Raw genomic sequence first — 19,209 nt, forward strand, 5'->3', positions numbered from 1 at the left:
TCCACTTTGCTGCTGAAATCCTGCAACTTTCCCCGCTGTGGGACTAATAAAGGATTATCTTATCTTTAACAAATAACCTCCAGCGATTTAATAATTGCACTAGGCATTGTTACGATCAATTGTGCAGCCCTAAACAATACCAATAATACCAGAACCTCATCTATATGTGACATCCTACAAAATCTGCAACCGCTCAACTCCACACAGCGTTTGTGCACACGTGAACCGAAAGACACATCAGGGAGATCAGCAACAACATGCAAGCACAAACACATGAAACCACTCTCATGCACCCGCGGACTGCAGCTCTAGCACCGACTCAAAATTAAGATCCCTCCTTTACTGGTCCAGTGTCGCCATCCTGGCTGCCTCGCGCTTGGAGACAACACTATCTGTAGTGAAATGACTCTCACAGAGGGCTCTTCCATATTAGACACAGGCGAGGAGATAGCGGTACAGGCAATTAACTTATCAACCCTGCAGCATGGATTTATAGCTAAAGCATTCGTCTTGGGCTGAAGCAGCCGACCCATTGGCTGTATTGTATTTCTTGTCATCTTCTCTGCAGGTGTAGGAGTGTCCTTGTCAGAGAGCTGCAGTCGGGATTTGTAGAGGGCAGAGAGCCAGGGCTCACGGCCAAAGGGGCCACTGGCAGCTCATTGTGCCGAAGACAAACTGGACATCCAATATCTGTGCAAATGTTTCAGATGGGTTCGGTGCAGCAGCGATGCCCCTGCAGACGTGGGAGAGATTGGATGCACGCAAGGGATGAAACTGTTCATGTGACCCTGACGCCCGGGCCACAATTTTTCATTTGATTTCATAATAAATGTCATGTGTGTTTATTTTAGACATAAAACGGTTTAGAAGCGTGTGCTCATCTGTAACAAATAATAACAATCCACAATTAAAAGCCAGTACTCTATTAATTAATAGAGCTGTGCAAGTCACCGCGTTTTTCATAATACTGTACGGCAAACCTTTCAAAATAAAAGCCTTGTGTCAGCAAATGAAGGGATTCTGTCGACAGAAAGACGCTAGAGGGCTTTCATTTAGAACATGGAAGCAGGAAGTGTTGAGTTTAAAATAAATTTTGACTTTGTTTCATGTCTGTGACACGCTTTTTAGATAAATAGTAGTAATGTTGCTGTTCTTTATATTGACTGGCAAATCAGCCTGCAGTAAGTGTCACCATGAAGCAGGGATGAAATGTGAAATAATATGTTAGATTAACATTTTCAAAAGGTTGAATATTAAAGTATTTTAACATCTGGATTCACAATAATGATCTCTTTTCCGTCTCAGCCTTCCTTTCTTCTTCATTTAGCTCATCATCATTTTTCTTCCTTTTTTTACCCTCCTTCCTTTGTTCCTTAATTAATTCCTATCCGTCCACACTCTGCTATAGCACAGCACCATATGGCTTCAGCTGCATTCTCAGCTATAAATCCAGCATGACAGACGAGGCGCCATTTAAAATATGTGTGTTATAAGAGGTCTATAATTATGTTAAAATCCACGCTGTGGTGCTAAAACATTCAAATATACAGCATTCACACGTTGGGAGAATGTCTCCTCATTGCTGACATTCACTGATTTAAATTAGCAGAAAAAAAGACGTCTCCTAAACTGTGCAGATATGGTCTTCATTCAAGATCTGTTGATAACATCGCTGCTCAGCTCCATCAGCACGCTAGCTTAATGGCAAACGCCGACGTGTTTGGTGCAACACGTGAAGAGCACTCATGAGAGGTTTGAGACCAGAAGGGTGTTAATTACTTGTCAAGAGGTTGTTAAAACGAGACCCGGGGCAAGAAAAACACTGAGTGGCTATACAGAACCACCAAAGAACACACACACACACACCTACACACACTCAGGTTAGAATGTCAAACAACCCTGGATAGCTGCTCATTATGGTACCCGTTGATGTGAAAATGCCACAAGCAGTATAAGCACTTTTTGACACAAAGAGCAGGTGCGGTCCTTTTTTCCCCACACTTCTCTCTCACTCCACCTACAGAGCGTCTTAAAATAACCGCACTCCCATCACTCCGACTATTCCGGGGGATTTGCACCGTTAGTATTCGTGCTGGGTGCCGTCTCGTGCACCACCACATTAACCCCCCTTTTGAGCGGCAGGTTGAAATAAGCAACGTTATCACGTCGGGTACCTGAACGCGCCACCAGCGAGACGAGAGGAACGGGTAAATATTTGAACGAAAGCCAGATCAATGCAAATCCGGCGCCCTCGTAGCATGAGGAGAATCTCCAGGTACAGACGGACATTAAAAATCTAGACATAGAGTCTCCCGTTCCCTCTATGCGACGCTTTCCTTTGCATCTGTTAGTCGTTCATGAGGAACGGCCTGGCCGCCCCCAGCTGGCCTTCCTCTTCATTGCAGTTATGATTAATGCCTTCCTTAACCAATCAAGGGTGGGATCATTAGTCAGGGGATGTGCACGGGGGCCGGGGCCTTGGCAGGTCAGTGGACGGCCGAATCCCTCACTGCGGTTTCCCCTCCCGTCATCCACGGGGTTAGGTCCAGGATAAGAGATGACTGGAGGTACGCCCCCCTTACCTTCCACCAGTGCCCTCTGAGGCATTATGTCAACAATCAAGGCAAAGAATTAGCCGATGACGAGAGAAGAAGAGGCCTCGGTGGTAACAAACATCTGCACCAGATAATCCCCAAGGGTCTGCTTGTACTTTGTCGAAGTTCGTTACGGAATTTTCGTTCTCTGTTTGGATCCACAAGACGGAGAGTCAACAACAACGCTTCAGAAACAAAACAAATTCCTCCAATCTGCAACGAATCTGTGTGCAAAATGTTCCCGGGAAACCGTGGTCTATTTTGATCTGTGACTCTGCGGCCCCTGGGTTTCACCTCACCGCGACCTCCACCGCACACACGCAGTCCCTCAAAATACGCACACATGTACAGCCGACGACCGCGCTGCATCCAAGAACAGCACAGGAAGTGGAGGGGTGTGTGTGTGTGGGGGGGGGGGGGGGGCAAAAGGTCAGAGCTCAAGGAACGCAGCGCCTATGGCCCAGGCCGCTTCTATTTACGTCAAACTTGGCCAATCAGATGCCTACTTGGTGGACGGCCAACTTGGAACTTACTGGAATGGAGACAGAGGGGGGAGGGTGTAGGGGAGGCAAGGGGGGGCGGGGGGGGGGGGGGGGGGGGGGGGAGAAAAGGGATTTTTTTTTTGTGTGTGTGTGTGTGCATTTGTTTGTGCATGTGATGCTAACAAAGGCTGCGGGTGTTATCCAGTGAGGCGCCGCATGCTGAATCTGTCCAAATCAATGTGATTATCCCTCAGCTATTGCTAATTAGAGTCATTAATACGCAATGCAAAGCAGGAAAACGGCACGCGCTCCCTCTCCCTCGCTCCCCCGGCCGCTCTCGCCTCTTCCTGGAACGGGCTTTCAGGGAGCTGAGGCATTTGGAGAAGGTCCACTGTTGGCCACATTTCAGTCGAGATTCTCATCTGCACATAATTCACTTTCAAAGGGCAGAGGGGGCGGCAAAGAGAATCCTTAATTGCGCCGGCACCGTGTACAACATAGACAAATGTTTATATCTCAGCCCTCTAATGAGAAACCAATAACGGATGCAAAAAGCACTCTCTGCCTTTTCTGCCTCCCCCACTCCACTCCCTCCCCCTCTTTCCCACCCCAACCCAAACACACAGATACACATGGACGTGACAATGAAAAACAGGTCTTTTTGGAGAGCGTCACCTCGTTCATCAACAGCCCTTATGCTCGGAGTCATGCAATACTCCACTCAGGCACTGATGCAGCAATAAATCTGTTTTTATAGAATGTAACATTGCCGATATTTCTCCATTAGGGCTGACGCTCTGGTAAGGGCGTTGGATGCTTCGCATTGTAATGGTCAAGCTTCTGACAGGCTGTTAAATTGCAGCCAGCCCAGCTCGGCAAACGGTGATTCAGTATTCAAAAGAGTTTTCAGGAACAGTATGCAAAGACGTTCTGCTACATTAGAAAACTACATTTTTATTAAACCAAACATTTTATCACTTTAATATATGCAAACAATTGTTTAGACACTTCAAACGTGATTGGACTTCCTGGGACCAAATAGGAAGTTGGCCTGTTTCACATCAAGTCACCCACATAATGGAGTAAAGGCGACAGTGATTCGTTCAAGATGCAGGTTTATGTAATGCCCTTGTGAGTTTTATAAACATCCTCATAGAAAAATGGATGGCGTGTTACAGGGCGAAGAAAGGAAAGACAACAGCAAACTGCCGAAACACACGGCCACGAGGGACTATCTTCTCATCTCATCTGTCTGCCACCGGTCAGTGCGGTGGTCCGTCGCGGCAGAGCGCCAGTCAGGCTGGTGAATCTCGACGCAGCATTATCTCCCGGCGGCGGAGGGGGGAAACGGAGGTCCTTCAGAGGGCTGAGGTCATTTCCTCTGCCTCCGGGCTCTGGCAGGAAAAAACTAAAACGTCTCCATTCGGTCGGCCCTGCTTTATTTCAAACGCAGCCGCTGCCTTTTAAGAGGCCCTCGTGGGCACGGATGGCAAACGCGCAGTTTTGGGTTCCCCACAATCCATCCCTTTTTGTGTATGAGATCGAGGGAGAAAAGTAAAAGAGACAAAACAGGGGAAGGAGGAGCGGTGTGAGAGTGCGGAGGAGCAATGAGAGCAAAACAGAGAGAGATGAAGAGCTGAATGCCTCCTCTTACCCACAGCGCTCGACAGCCCTAAGGCCCTTTCACAACTTCCTGTTAGCATTTCTCTCTGAGCTGGGCTACATCCAAAGCATGTGTGTGCATTTATGGGCATGCACGGTGTGTATGGGACTGTTGTGTACCCTTGCAAAAGTACAAATGTGTGTGTGTGTGTGTGTCATAGAGTAAGGCAGGGAGCGAGGGAGTGAGTCAGCGCTGGGAAGGCCTGCGTGGTGCGGTGGTGGAGGAGAGCAGCCAGAAAAGGCAGACAGGCAGGCAGGCACACATGCTGTGATGTTAGGAAGAGGATTGATGGATCTGTTGCGTGGCCACTGCTGCTGCTGCAGGAGCCCAACACACCTCGGGCAGACGGATTGGGGGTGGGGGGGGGGTACGATCAGTCTTTGTGCGCCCTTTGTGTTCGAGTGCGTGGGAGAGGTGTATTACATGGTCTTGGTGTGTCGTTATTTTATTTTTTTTTGCGACGTGGTACGTGGCTTCAAACACACGCGTCCACTGAGGGGGCAAATAGATGGATGTATAGTGGGGAGAAAGCGTGTGTGTGTGGGTGTGGGTGTTCATGTTCGCGCGTGGGCGTCATACGTGTGTTGGCTCATGTTTAGGCGCACACTAAGATACGCATTTCCCTAACATCTGACCTGTAAGTACAGAGAGCGTCATCACTGTTTTTCAACGCTCCCACGCTCACTATTCCATCTCACATATCATCAGCGGTCCGCCTTCCCATCATCTCTCTCACATTCAATGTCATCTTTTTATAGACGTTTTATATCGACCCGACCAGCAGAACGCCTGCTGTGGAAAAGCAGCCGTCTGCATTTAACATTCACGAACTTTAAGTAAAGTGAAATAATATCATACAAAGCACGAGGACCTGTTCAGACTTGACAGCATAAACATTGTAAACATTTGTATTTCCCGTTGTGTTGTTTGTTGATGCAGAAGCTGCCAGGAAGTGGACCAAAGCTGTTGCCCTAGCAACAGAATGGCTAAAGGCCTGTGGGTACAGAGTGTGTACACATACGAATCCCTGCAGTCCCTATATAACGATTTTAGTTGTAGGCTCAAGTAAACAAGCTGTGGTGGCATCTAACTGGTAAACCTGTTCACTAGCTCTATAGTTTATGTCAACAATCAAACCACTTTTGTAAAGCTTTTCCCAAGAAATATGACAAGGAGATCCCGTAAACTCTGCCTCAAGCTGAGCCTGCTAGATGTTGAAATATAGTCATCTAGCAGCACTAGATCCATATGGGATCTAGATGTCTAAAAACTTCGACAATCAAGCAGAGAAACAGCGAGTAGAAGATATGATCCCCTCTTCTTTTTTTTCCGACGGGCTGATTGCCGATCTTTCTCTGTGGCGGAGATGACTGGTCCTGACCTCTTCTCTATCCCATTCCTCTCACATTGTTTACGGCGGCGCGCTCACTGAACTGAAGCAAAACGCAAATAACACAAGGGGGAGGCGAGGAGGTGGAGCGGGAGGAGAGGGATGCTCGCCCGTGTGACGGCGGCACGGCAGCGATAAGCCGCCGGCCCTGGCATTTAAACAAGTATCAGGGTCGCCGGGGGTCAAATGACTGGAAACAATGCGTGACTACATCAGGGCGATGTGTCGATCTTCGCTTTGTTACCGGGAGCGCGGACGCACGCCGGCCCACCGGGCTTCAATGCACCTGCGTGCCTCGTTAATGCTCTGATACCGGCTCACCTCTCACGAGATAGTGAGATACGTGTGGGGGAGAGATGCAGAGTTGTGGCAAATGTGGGAATGTTGTTTTCGCGCCGTTTCGCTTCTCCTTCAACCTTTCTGTCAAACACTAAAGGACTGTATTTTTCTCTTCAAGGTTACTGAGTCCTTCTCCTCACACTCTTTGTAGACACCTCCTCCTCTCGCTGAATGCAGAGCAGGACCATCCTTTCCAGTCATAAAATACGTCTGCTTATGTTTGCTTTTTGGCCTCTCTGCAGCGCTGCATTCCAGGAGGGTGACTTATGGGAAACATTGTCTCCCACACCACACAGTGCTAAGCCAAGCTGATTTTTAACTCAAGGCAAAGGCATAACCTGGGAGCGAGCACAGTGCATTTCTTTCATCGCAGAAATTGGAAGCGGTTTACCTCACCGTAGTCACGCGATACCAGACCGACTGAGATCTCCACCGAGCAAACGTCTGGGGAGTTTTAGATGCAAACCTACCTGTAAGATGCCCCTTACATGTCCGAAATTCAACACATTCAACCGTTAATCTATACATGTGCGGGGATGCACCGTGATGCCACGTGGGGACAGCACACTTTCAGCCGACGCCGTCTCAGACGTGGCTCCAAGGGAGAGAGCCGGAGATTCTGGAGGACCCAGCGACCGCTACGAGATTATTAAACTCTGAGCAGCAGCAGCACCGCCTGTGTGTGTCTGTTAGCACGTTAGCAGAGCAGCTGTAGCAAGAACAGTTCTGTGGATGTGTTTCTGCTACGACAGGCTTAACAAGCACACGACTCAAACACAGTGTTAGCAACAAAAGCAGGGAGATTGTGTTCGGTCTCACAGAAGCGTTTAGAGACCGACTACAGAAGTCTAACCTTCCTCTACATTGTTTTTCCTAGCCACCCTGTGCTGTGTCCTTCGACCTGCAGATACATCCTTCATACTAACATGCATCCAGTCTCGTCTTTCATAGCCCGTAGGACTCGCAAAGAAAAGGACCAGTCAAGATAATCAACCTTTTCTTTTTCTCTCTCTCTCTCCATCCTCTAACAGGCTAGAGGTTATTTTCCTCAGCATTTTGACCCTGAGCATGCCTGGCAGGATAAACTCAGGTGTGGAGCAGGGTTAAGAAGGCAGCTTCACCTTGAAAGGCCACACTTCAGAGCCGGGAAACCACAAAAAGCAATTAAAAGTATTGATGGAACTTCAATAGCTTTTAAACAGTGCTGCCAGACACCTCGGGGCAAGTAGCACACTAATCTTTTTTTTTCTTTTTTCTCATCTCGCTATTGCTTCGTTCTCTCTCCCTCTCTCTCTCTCTCTCCCTCTTTCTTCACTGAAGACTGGTCTTGATCATTACCGACTGATTGGTCACAAAAAGAAAAAAGCGCGTGAAATGTATTTACAGCCAATGCGAGGCCGGTGGCTGAAGTGAAGCCGGAGCCAAGACCCCGAGCAGGTGAGTGTGACAACGATAGTAAACGGTTAATAAAATCCCAGCTACCTCGTTAGCCCTCTAATTGGTCGAGTATGCGCGGACGTTCAAGCGTGTAAATGCGTGCAGCGTGCCTGCGTGCACAAGAAACAGGTTCAAAACGAGAACGCTAATGTCATCGCTGCATGTGCGCACCATTCACTGTGAATGAACCTTTGACCAAAAAACACACAAAATGATGGGTGTTCCACAGGAAATAGAAGCGGAGACAGGGAGGGGACGTCTGAGAGCGGGTTGTTTACCCGAAGCCTTCCTGCAGCGTTGAGCCAGCTACTCGCTAAATCACTGATTTACGGTGCAAGGCTTCCTCGGCTGATGTCTAAATTTACGGCTGGAATTGCTGTTCGCCGTGACAAGACATGCTCTTAAGAGTGATGGCTGGTGCACTAAAACAAGCGCGTACAAGACGGACAAAGTAATGACTTACCTTTGCACTGGTTGGTGTTTTTATCCAGGATGGCCTTGGTTGACACTATTTTTCCATACCTGTAAAGACAGAGAAATGATGTTGAGTGTTTTTGACCTGCACACCTTTGACTGTGTGTGTGTGGGGGGGGGGGGGGGCAGTCCACTAAGAGTGCCGTCCCGCGGTTTAAGTAGATGTCTTATTTTACATACGCCGTGCCATTTAGTTGCAACTGGCAATTTGCAAAGTCGCACAAATGTCAAAAGCCATAGGACGGAGAAATCACTCGAGGTTAATAACATTATGTTTATGGCTGACTTCAAATGAATGCGCAGCCCTCTGACATTTGAGCGAGTCACTGAACATTTTCAAAAGGTCTAAAAGCACACAAGCACAGCGAACGCTCTTAAAAGTGAAGTCGTTAGTGTACAGTACAACATATTCAGTTCAGATTTATTCCTTTTACATCTGAAGACTACACTGTGAGCAAAAAGTGCAGTCAGCAGTGAGGTTACAATGACACTCATTCATTCTGTTGCATACTGATCTTGTGGGTGTTAGTTAGCACTTAAAGAGTGAGCACGTTATTCATGGTCACTTGTATTTTGTTTCTATAAATAAACCAAACAGCTAGCTTCGGATTTACTATGAATCTGAAGATTTGATGAAGCCAGATTCAAAATTCTTGTTTCATTCTGTTGACATATTTGAGTTAAAGGTTCTTGCAGATGGAATTTAAGATACCTCCTTGTATCACACCATAAATCAAAAAAACTGCCATAAAAATCCCATTTTCGCCATGTTTTTAGGAAAAAAAATGTTGTATAAATCAGGCTATGAATGATATATGAACAAACCCCTCTGTGAAAACCGTCAGAATATAGATAGGAATGGAATTGGAAAGTGTGGTGTATGTAAGAGCTACTGAAGGGGAGATTTCTGTCTCAGAGTATGAGAAAAACGGCCTTTACAAGTAACGTATTGTAAAAGTCCTTACATGTTGTAGACACTACAGGTGGATAGGGTAGAAAAATGAGCTAATAGATATCACCATGAACCTTCCCCCATTGATTACTTAAGCTTTGTATTTTGATATCTTCTTTACAGCTGGAAGAGCACAATGACCATCATGTGTATGAATGGTGGGAGGAGCTACTGGTGCCCTCTGATGGATTGATCCATTTGTTACCCGGGCTACGTGTTAATGCATGTGGTATTGATGCCTGTATCATTTTTGGGTTTTCAATTAGGTGAGTGTGCAATATTTTTGAATTACTTCCCATATATAAGAGACATAAGATGTGTAAGTTGTAGTATTTGCCTGAAGCAGAACACAAAGGATGACATGGTTCACACAAGCTCACTATTATCATCACTGCTGTAGTTCGCTGCTCAACGGAAAGGCCTTACATTCCTTTACTCCACAGTTCTGCATGCACAGTGGGTTGCTATGATTTTTTTATTTTTTTGGAATTGAAAGATTGACCTTACTGACTGACTGACAGTGAGTTATTCTATCTGCTTGTCTCAGCTAAAACTGCAACATTCTGCATTGTGTGCAGGGCGAGAAGCATTGTAGCACTGTCAGTACAGCATGTGTGTGTGTGTGTGTGCCAATCTGCATGTCTGCATATACTGCATGTGTGTGTGTGTGTGTGAACTTCGCTTGTACAATGAAACTTGCGTATGCGATGCATACATGTTTGTGTATAAATACATAAGTGAGAACAATTCCATGTGTGGTGAACGCACATCACAATGAGTGAGCAGAGGGGAAGGATGTTTGCTGTGTTCACACACACACACACACACACACACACACACACACACACACACACACACACACACACACACACACACACACACACACACACACACACACACACACACACACACACAGTCTGTAGGGAAGAAGCAGTGGTGCATCCCGGCCCATATTTCACCAGCAGGGGATAATTGTGCCATTTCTCAACGAGTGGCGGAGACTCTATTTACTGCATGCTGCGGTGGAGTGGGTGGTGGATATGAACTGATGAGCTACTAGAGGAAAACTACCAGCTCTCACACACACAAATACATGTACCGTGTGAGTACGCTCACACACACTCACACACACACACACACACACACACACACACACACACACACACACACACACACACACACACACACAGAGGGAGCACTCACCAATCAGTGAATTGTCTCTTCAGCAGATAAACAGGCCATTTTAGCTTTAGAGATCCATAATCTACGGCAACAGAACAGGACTAACGCGGGACGTTTGATCACATTGAGACGCTCTCAAGCTGAAGTACACAAGACGAACATGGAACCGTGAGTGCTGTGTGATTAGAGAGCATGCAGAGCTGGGTTAGCAACTGCAGTATTTCACAGTTTGTTGAGGAACAAACTAGAGAAGAACGACGAGTAAGAATTTGCGATTGATTATAATGTTTAACAATGGTTTATATCATTTTATAGCACAATAAAGCTGGACAACAACATTTTGTTTATGTCAAGGAACTATTCATACGGTTTCATACTCGGAGATACTGACAATCAAAAGAAATGTGATGTTTCAAAAAAAAGATCTCAACTATCGTGTACATTTTTAACTGAGCCAAAACACTCAAATAGGATCATACAAGTTACTCACTAAATTATAAAGCAACAATGATGTCACAATACCAGAAGTCGATCGATACACCAGTGAAACTACACTGTGAAGTTCCAGAATTATCGATGCCCAATTTAAGAACAAGGTCAAAAACAATAAATCCCATGTGCTTCAACATACACTCCTTTATTACCTTTTTTTGTGAATTTATTGTTAATCCCAGAGGACTCGCCTCAAGTTTCTAGCAAAACATACATTTTACAAGATTAGATTTGAACACATCATGATCACCTTCGCCCCTATAGTCTTCTTTTACTGAATAGAACTTGAACGCAGTAATCTAACTCAATGCGACCTCCGTATGTTAGCCGTTAGCTCCGTTATTTAGTCAAACTGGACCAGTAGGGTGCTGTCCTACAGCTGCTAACAGCTAACTAGCTCTCCTCCTGTCGATGTCAACACAGATTTGTTGTTTACAATGAAGCGTTACAGGGGACGGCGGGACACCGTTAGTTAGAGCCTTATCCGCGGTACCTATCGTACCTGCAGGTAGAGAGACGAGTAACGTCACGTTTTCAGAATTCTGGCATCGCCTTGGTGCCGAAGTATCGCTTCTTGTCACATCCACAGTCTTAAACTCCTGGAGGAGACACGTTGTAATGTGTTAATGTGATAACTAAACCACAGAACTTACATCGCAATACTGATATTGATCATATTGATTTATTCCAGCTCTACATGCCAGCCACTGAGCTAGCTAGTATGCTTGTCCCTGTATGCATATCTGTCTAATTGCACACAGGTGTGCCCCTGCTTCAGAACCGAAGTGAAAAAAATGTTGTATGCTTTCAGTCTGGGAAGCAGTTAAAAAGCTCAGTGCTTTTGGCACAAAATTGGGGGAAAGTTCTCATTAAAACTTTGTTTGGACTCTGGGGAAGCAGAGAGACAGTAGCTTTCCAATGCCAACTCATCACTGCTAGCCTCATTAAATGTTAAAGATGGCTCATCAATGCATCCTTTCTGTGGTCCAAATGCACACCGCAAAGACACTGCGGCGAGATGAAAAGGCGAGGTGGAAGGAGCCAGCTCCCTGCCCGTATAATGGAGGCATACTGGAGACGGATGGAGGACGGGATCAGCCTGTTCATGTATGTGGCGCGCGTGTGTGTGTGGCTGCGGACGACCCTGCCGGTGGCTCCTTCGCCTCTCTGCCAGGCAGGCTTGGGGAGGCTTTGATGTGACAGAGGCAGTCCCTGTGAAGCACAGGTTTAACACTGTGATGCTGTGGCCGGGGATGCAGAGCCTGTCTCCACTAATCCTATTTCAATCACTCTCGCAGCCTCTTATCTCTGACTCCGCTGGCCCTCGGCCCTCCCTCCCTCCCTCCTCCTCACAAATCTCATCCTCTCTCTCTTTCTCTCTCTCTCTCTCGCTCTCTGCAGGCCTCTTTACCATCCTCTCCATTTATCCTTCCTGCTCTGTATCCTTCATTTCTCTCCTTTTGTCACTCTCTTCCTCCTCCCTCCTAATAGGAATCCCATGGCAATCATTCTGATGCAACATCGGATCAACCCCGAGAAAAGAAGACGCCAGAAATGAAACCGCCTGTAAAAAAAAATTAAAAATACAGAGGCTTTATGAGCTATTTTAGGCCGATGAAAATGTACAAATTGCGGTGGATGTAAAACATGTCATTCGTTTGACAGCTGTCTGGGCAGCGAGATGCGCTACAACTGAAGCTGAGCCGAAAGCTCAGCCGCGTTTTTTAAGAGGGCAGCTGCATGCACGCGAGTGACATCCCGGCGCTTTTCTCTCACTCTCTCTCGCTGGATGAAACGATCCAGGCGTGTTTCATTTCCGTCATCAGAGCTGGGAAAGTGAAGTGGCTCTTTGCTGTATGTGGGCAGAGAGAGAGGCAGAGAGAGAGAGAGAGAGGGAGAGAGAGAGAGAACCGCAGCACGTCACTGTGGTGTATACAGGAAGGCATAGAAAGGAAAGGATAGATGGACCACCCAAGTGTTGTGTTGACACCTTGCTCTCATCCTTTGGACACACTCTCCGAAAGGTTTGTGTGTCATTAAACTACACAGCAAAGCCTCGAACGGTCGGTAGATGAAACCAGAACGAGGATCTAAGACCATCTGTGCTGTATATACGTTTGTGCGTGCACGCAAAAGTGCCGTATCTGCATGTGACGGTCCATCTGTGCCCGCAGATGGAGACTGGAATATAGTATATATATATATAAATATATATACCATTTGAGTTACCACTCTTTGAGGGTTAGGCTTTACTGTGTTCAGCTGAATTGTATAAAAAGGCAGAAAACTCTGCTTCGGGCCTCTTCGGCACCTCTGGAGCACCTGTGCTGGGGGAGTGAGGCAGGTGCAAAAAAAGGCACACTGTGGAGAACAATAACTTCAAATCCTCACCTCTTGTAGGTCTTTTACGCTAAATAATTAGCAGAGTGTAGATGGTGTAGCTGAAACGAAGAAGCGGCTGCTGCACTGAGAGGTCTACTCATGCAGGAGCAGGTGCAGCAGACACCCACCATCCAGATTTACTGTTTGCTCCGTGCTGCACATATCATCCAGAGAGGTTTCATAGGTGTGAGAAGAACATTGTCTCATTGAATGAGTAATGGTAACACTAGTGTTCTTTTGTAGCACACAGCAGCATTCAAATATGTGTTTTCTACCAATTATTTCAGGCGGTGACGACCATTACCCCAATTCCAGCTGACGAAACGGTGATGGTAAGTTTGTCCGATGAGCTCCAGTAAAGTCTTGTCGTTTAAGCCGTCAACTGTATGAGAAAAAGCTCGAGTCCTACTGAACATCTCGTTGATTTAACAGATTATAAATGGGAATAGGAGCAGCCGAGTCATCACTGATTTCTAGTCAGGAGTAGGTAGAACAAGCGTTTTGTTGACTCCAATCATAAGTAAAAGTATTTGCACATATAGAGAGAATTCCACCTATGCTTTGAACACTCGAGACAACCTTCGATTTCATGGAATGTGTTTTTATCAAGTCTTTGATGCGAATGCAAGAGACAGGTGTCACTGTGGCAGACGCACAGAGAGGACGGAGCAGAGGAGAGGAAGATGGAATGGAAACATGACTTCTTTATACTTTTATATCAAAGATTAAAAATAAATAAATACGGAGAAACAGGATGTAAGAAGGAGCGAAACATAAAGAGGACGACAGACAAAAATGGGAAATCTAAGACAGACCGCACGAACAAACAGTCGGGCGTTCACCCGATCTGAGTGAGCAAGAAGAAGAAAGAGAGAGAACGAGTATGTCGAGTGAATTTGAATGTTTGCGTTCGTACTAAACATATTGGCGTGCGTGCCTCGTCGCTGAGAGTCAGGAGGAATCATCTCGCTTTAGAAAAGGCAGCGAGTGGCAGCTGCCCTTGAAAGTCGTCCCCGGTCTTAACCCGGATACCGTGTCCCACAGCTCTGTGGCTCAAACCGAGGTCCGGCCCCCCCGTCCACCTTTATGGATCGACATATTAAACAGATGTTTTTGTGCAATGTTGTTGCAGTTGCTATGCAACTATTGGAAATCTGTATTGCTGCAGCTAACCTTAAGCCTCAAATATATGTTTCTAAACGTGTTTTTTTTTGGGGATTTTATTTTATTAAGGAGGCCCATTAGTCGGTGCCATAGCAACCAGCTAGTCTTCCCGGGGCCTGTTTTGCACCGTTGGAGCTTGCGACACGCTGAACTGAGGGCAGAGACATACAACAACAACAGAAAACGGATTTTCTAAACTCTAAATGACATTACTGCATGTACAACTGTTCACTTACAACTTTCTAAATGTATAAACTGAAGCCCTCTGTGGGAAGGTCATAATGCAGAAAGAGCAGCACAACATACCGAGCATTCGTAAATGAGAAACACGTCTCTGGTGGCTAACATGAGAACGTAAAGAGACAAAATAGACAGAGAGGTGAATAAGATGGCAGAGACACACAGTGGGTGGACTAAACAGAAGAGGGCAACACTGTCCTGATGGACACCTGGCAGGGAGCAGAGCAGCTGCTCAGTCCACCGGCTCTGAGTTGATATCAGTGAATTGTTCTCATGACCTCGGAGCCTCTGAGCTGACAGGTTGGTGGCGGTGGCCTTTATCTTCATCCCAGCATGGAACTGCATGGAGACTATGACACGCCTCAGCAAAGTGAGTCCAAAGTCGACCCCACACTTAAGCGCGATAAAAGTATTCCATATTTGTGTTAAAGCATGAACTGTGTCTAAATGAAAGACCCGTTAGTTCTACAGAATTCAGACCGCTTTAACCGCCTTAAGGACTCTCAGCCCAATGCGCTGCTGGTTTCTGGGAATTCTGGATGAATGTTTGATGCTGTTAAAGACGCAGTGTGTAGGATTTAGCGGCACCTAGTGATGAGGTTGCAGGTTGCAACTAACTGAATACCCTTCCTCTCACTCCTCCCTTTCACAAGAGTGTCAGAGAACTACTCTAGGTGCCTCCACCAAATACATGTATATATATCTGGCCACTAAAGATTGGGCCACCTCCTAATGTATTCTACACATTCACTAACAGCACACAGATGTGGAAAGTAAATTTGTTTAGGTTGCATGTGCGATCTTTACTGATTAATGCCCTTGCATAGCTTGACAAGCGATTGTAATCTGCATGCGCGAACTAACGTTTCATTGCTTAAAAACTCTAAAAGGGTCTATAAAAGTATAAAAGTATCAATATCAAAACATAGTGCTGGCAAGCATGAGCGGCAATAAATCAAGAAAGCTTCAACAAATTGGATAATTCCTTTTCTGGATTTAGCACTATCTTTTTCTTGGCAGAATTTCACCATGCTTTTTTTTTAGGTGCCGGGGTTCCCCCGTGTTTTGTCGGCGGGTTTGTGGTAAACTGCCAAAATGTTTACTTTCAAACCTTTTAACGTCTCTAAATGTGGGAAGCATCTTCCGACCTGAGGTGGTTTGCTTTCTCTTCTTATTTCCTCTGCTTAGATAAATGCTACCTTCATGGGGTTAAAAACACACACATTGGTCACACTGCAGAACATCTAGTATATTTGGACATCATACACACAATCTGCTGGACTAAAACAACACCATCAGCAGCTTGAAGTGCATGTATTTCAAACAGATTTGAGTGGCTGCAGCACTTTGGCCGGCGTGTCATGGCGCCCGTCTGTTGAAGTTGGCTGTGGCCTCCCTCTGTGGTCATTAGTTGTCATCAACTATTCAGATTTTAATTTTTCCTTATTTCCCCGCTGATGTGATTTCTTTTCATGAACATTCATTTCACCTGGTGAAATGGTGAAATGGATGACAAGTTGATTAGAGCCATTCAAACTTTCCCACCTCCCCACATAATAGGAACAGATTAGAGCTGCAAGCAGCACCACGGCCACCGGGCTCCGGACAGGCCATTTATAAAAGCAAAGGAAGGTGATTTAAAAGTTTTAGCATGCGTTCAGAATTCACTGTTGGAGAGTTAAACTTAAAACAATTTATCTTCGCATTAAGGGATTTTCAATGAAAGAATTCAGATAGCCTCCATCAGGTGAAGTGTTCCCACAATTTAGTCTCTGTCACTTTAAAAGAAACTGGATCAATCTGCTAAATTTGGTCCATTTGTATTCCTTTGAATGTATTGCGTTTATACCGTGCTGTGTAACTTCCTCATGAATAACCAATAACCCGTTATTTTTCTATTATCAAATCAATACAAAACTCTACATGTTGCCAGCATTATAAATTCCAAGATTAATTGAACTCATTTACCGCACCTCCCCACATAATACAGAATGTATTGGACACAACAGTACCCCCCCCAAAAAAATGTTTTTGTTCAGGGGAGTTATAGTAAAGAGAAAGAAAAAGAAAGAAACATTTGTAACTGTAACCAGTCTTCACAGTAGTGAGTCATCAACAGAAGTGTGAACACAGTTCAAAAGCAGAGCTGAAACTCTGGTAGAAAGCCAGCAGTGCCACAAACAAAAGAGAACTCTGATTTTCCTCAAAGGGTCGAACTTGTTTTCCAACACAGCGTCTGTGATGAAACGCCAGCATATCTACTGAAACTCACTATTTGTCTGCAAGCATGAAAGTCCACCGTTGGAGATAAACAACTTTAAACTGGTTTAGATTAGATGTGGATGTGGATCAGCATGAAGTGCTAACAAAAAACATTTCATTTCATTTGGAATATAAAAAAAAAGCAAAGTGAGATGATGCAGTTTCATGGGGAGGTTGAGAGCAGAGACTTCCTGGGGTTTACACTGGTTGCCTGGTAACCTCTCAGTGACGGCAAGACTGTTGCAGAATTTAGGGAAATATTCAAGGCGGAAACTTCCCATGGGAATTTATGGGAATCAACCGAAAATAGAAAACGTAAAATGTAAGTATAGGGACTATTTGTTCATGCTGTATGTACCATGTCACAGGCAGAAACAAACCTTTTACCACATCATAGGCAGACTATAATCCCTTAATCTGTCAAATACATACAATGTGAAATGTGTTTTTCGTCATTAATTTATTCTATTTATTTGTCTCTGTGTTTTTGTTTAAAGTTTTATTCTTGAAATATTTTAAAGATGAGTGATGGTGTTTTCTTTTATAAGCTCAGGCAGGAGAGATGTTCACACACAGAGACACGACGCCGTCAGACTGGGCCTGCAGAGGGAACTACAGATGGGTAGTGTGTGTGTGTGTGTGTGTGTGTGTGTGTGTGTGTGTGTGTGTGTGTGTGTGTGTGTGTGTGTTAACCAAGAGCGTGCATCGAGAAAAGACAAGACAAACTGTAAGTGACGGCGGGAAGCATTAGCCTGTTGTTCTGAGTGTAGCTAGTTACAATCTCTCTCACACACTCACACACACACACACACACACACACACACACACACACACACACACACACACACACACACATACACACACACACACACTAGTCTTCTTCGGAGCCAGCCTTGCAGAATAGCCCCGGTTTGTTTGGAAGTGTCCAACTTGTCAAACCCTCATGCCATGCACGGCTGTCTGACACGCACAAATGAACACATCTCATCTGTGCTGGTGCTGCTTCTGCTTTCAAGCTACTGGCCTCAAATGAAAGGGAAAGTTAGTAGTGGGGAGTGAGGGGAGAGGGGGGGGGGGGGGTAGAGAGTCACAGTCAGAGAGTCCAGAGATCTCAGGTTTTGTCCCCTTCGTCAATCAGTCTTGTTGTATTGGGGACTCTGCAGTCGCCTCTGTTGGAACTTAAAAACTGTCCTCTGATGGGGGGAGTGGAGGCACAGAAGACCGACTTGTTAAGACAACTGGAATGGTTTTTGGTGATAGTTTCTGGAGGCAAACTGAGGCGAAATGCAGCCGAGTGTCCGGGAGACTTGACTGTGTGTGTGTGTGTGTGTTGAGTGTGAATCTAAGCCCTCAAGTCAAACTAAAAACGCTAAATAAGAAAACTAATTCTGCTCAAGGAAATGATTGTGAGAGCATAAGCTGTTAACAGAGTCAGCTTCAATGCAGAAGTGGAAGAGAAGGTTCTTTCCAGCCTCTAAATAGGCAAACTGTCTACATGTCATGTATACAGTAATGGGGGGGATAAATAATTCAAAAATACTAGCCTCAGGCCAAACCAGCTTCTTCGCTCGCCCTTGCTCTGAAATCGATGTTTGGGGAGGAATTGGGCGGTGCATTTAAGTCAGCTGTAGCAAAGAAGTGGAGAGATTAACATAATGAAGAGATGTGAGGGAGCAGATGAGAGAAGAGGGAGGAGGGAACATGGAGGGAGAGCGTAACAGAAGAGAACACCGAGAAAAGCAGAGAGAGGAAGAGAGTGAAACAGAAAGAGGGGGGGGGGGGGGGCAGTGAGAGAGAGCGAGAAAGGCGTTCACACATAGAAAGAGCGGGTATGGAGAGTTCCAGGAACAGCAGATGCTTCCACTCAGCATGGAGCTGGAGGAGTAGTTTAGTTTGGGCATTCCTGTAGCCGTCTCGCTACTATTCAGAGGTCGAGCGCCGCTATCTCTTTATGCAACGGGTGACGCACAACTCGACAGCATGGTTGACCAGAGTAGGGTGTGTTAGGGGTGAGAGGGAGCAGAAGGTGGGGAGACATATTCAGTGAAAGACAAATACACGATCCACTGAAGGAAAAGAAGAAACACGCTGTTCGGATTAGAACTCCACCAATAAACAAATTGTTTCAACAAAACATGATTTTCATGGGGGGTGCT

The 19,209-nt window shown here is 45.7% G+C and overlaps 1 protein-coding gene across 1 annotated transcript in view; it reads right to left on the reverse strand.

Annotated features, from left to right (window-relative positions):
• Positions 1–19,209, reverse strand: part of LOC142965343 (RNA-binding motif, single-stranded-interacting protein 3-like) — a 256,699-nt gene that overhangs the window by 127,429 nt on the left and 110,061 nt on the right. Inside the window, exon 5 of the mRNA XM_076106256.1 lies at positions 8,369–8,427. Coding sequence (XP_075962371.1) covers positions 8,369–8,427 — 59 coding nt within the window. The remainder of the gene's footprint in view (positions 1–8,368; positions 8,428–19,209) is intronic.

This window comes from Anarhichas minor, unplaced genomic scaffold (genome assembly GCF_050575085.1).
Source record: "Anarhichas minor isolate MPS153535 unplaced genomic scaffold, ASM5057508v1 ptg000033l, whole genome shotgun sequence".
NCBI classification, from domain to species: domain Eukaryota; kingdom Metazoa; phylum Chordata; class Actinopteri; order Perciformes; family Anarhichadidae; genus Anarhichas; species Anarhichas minor.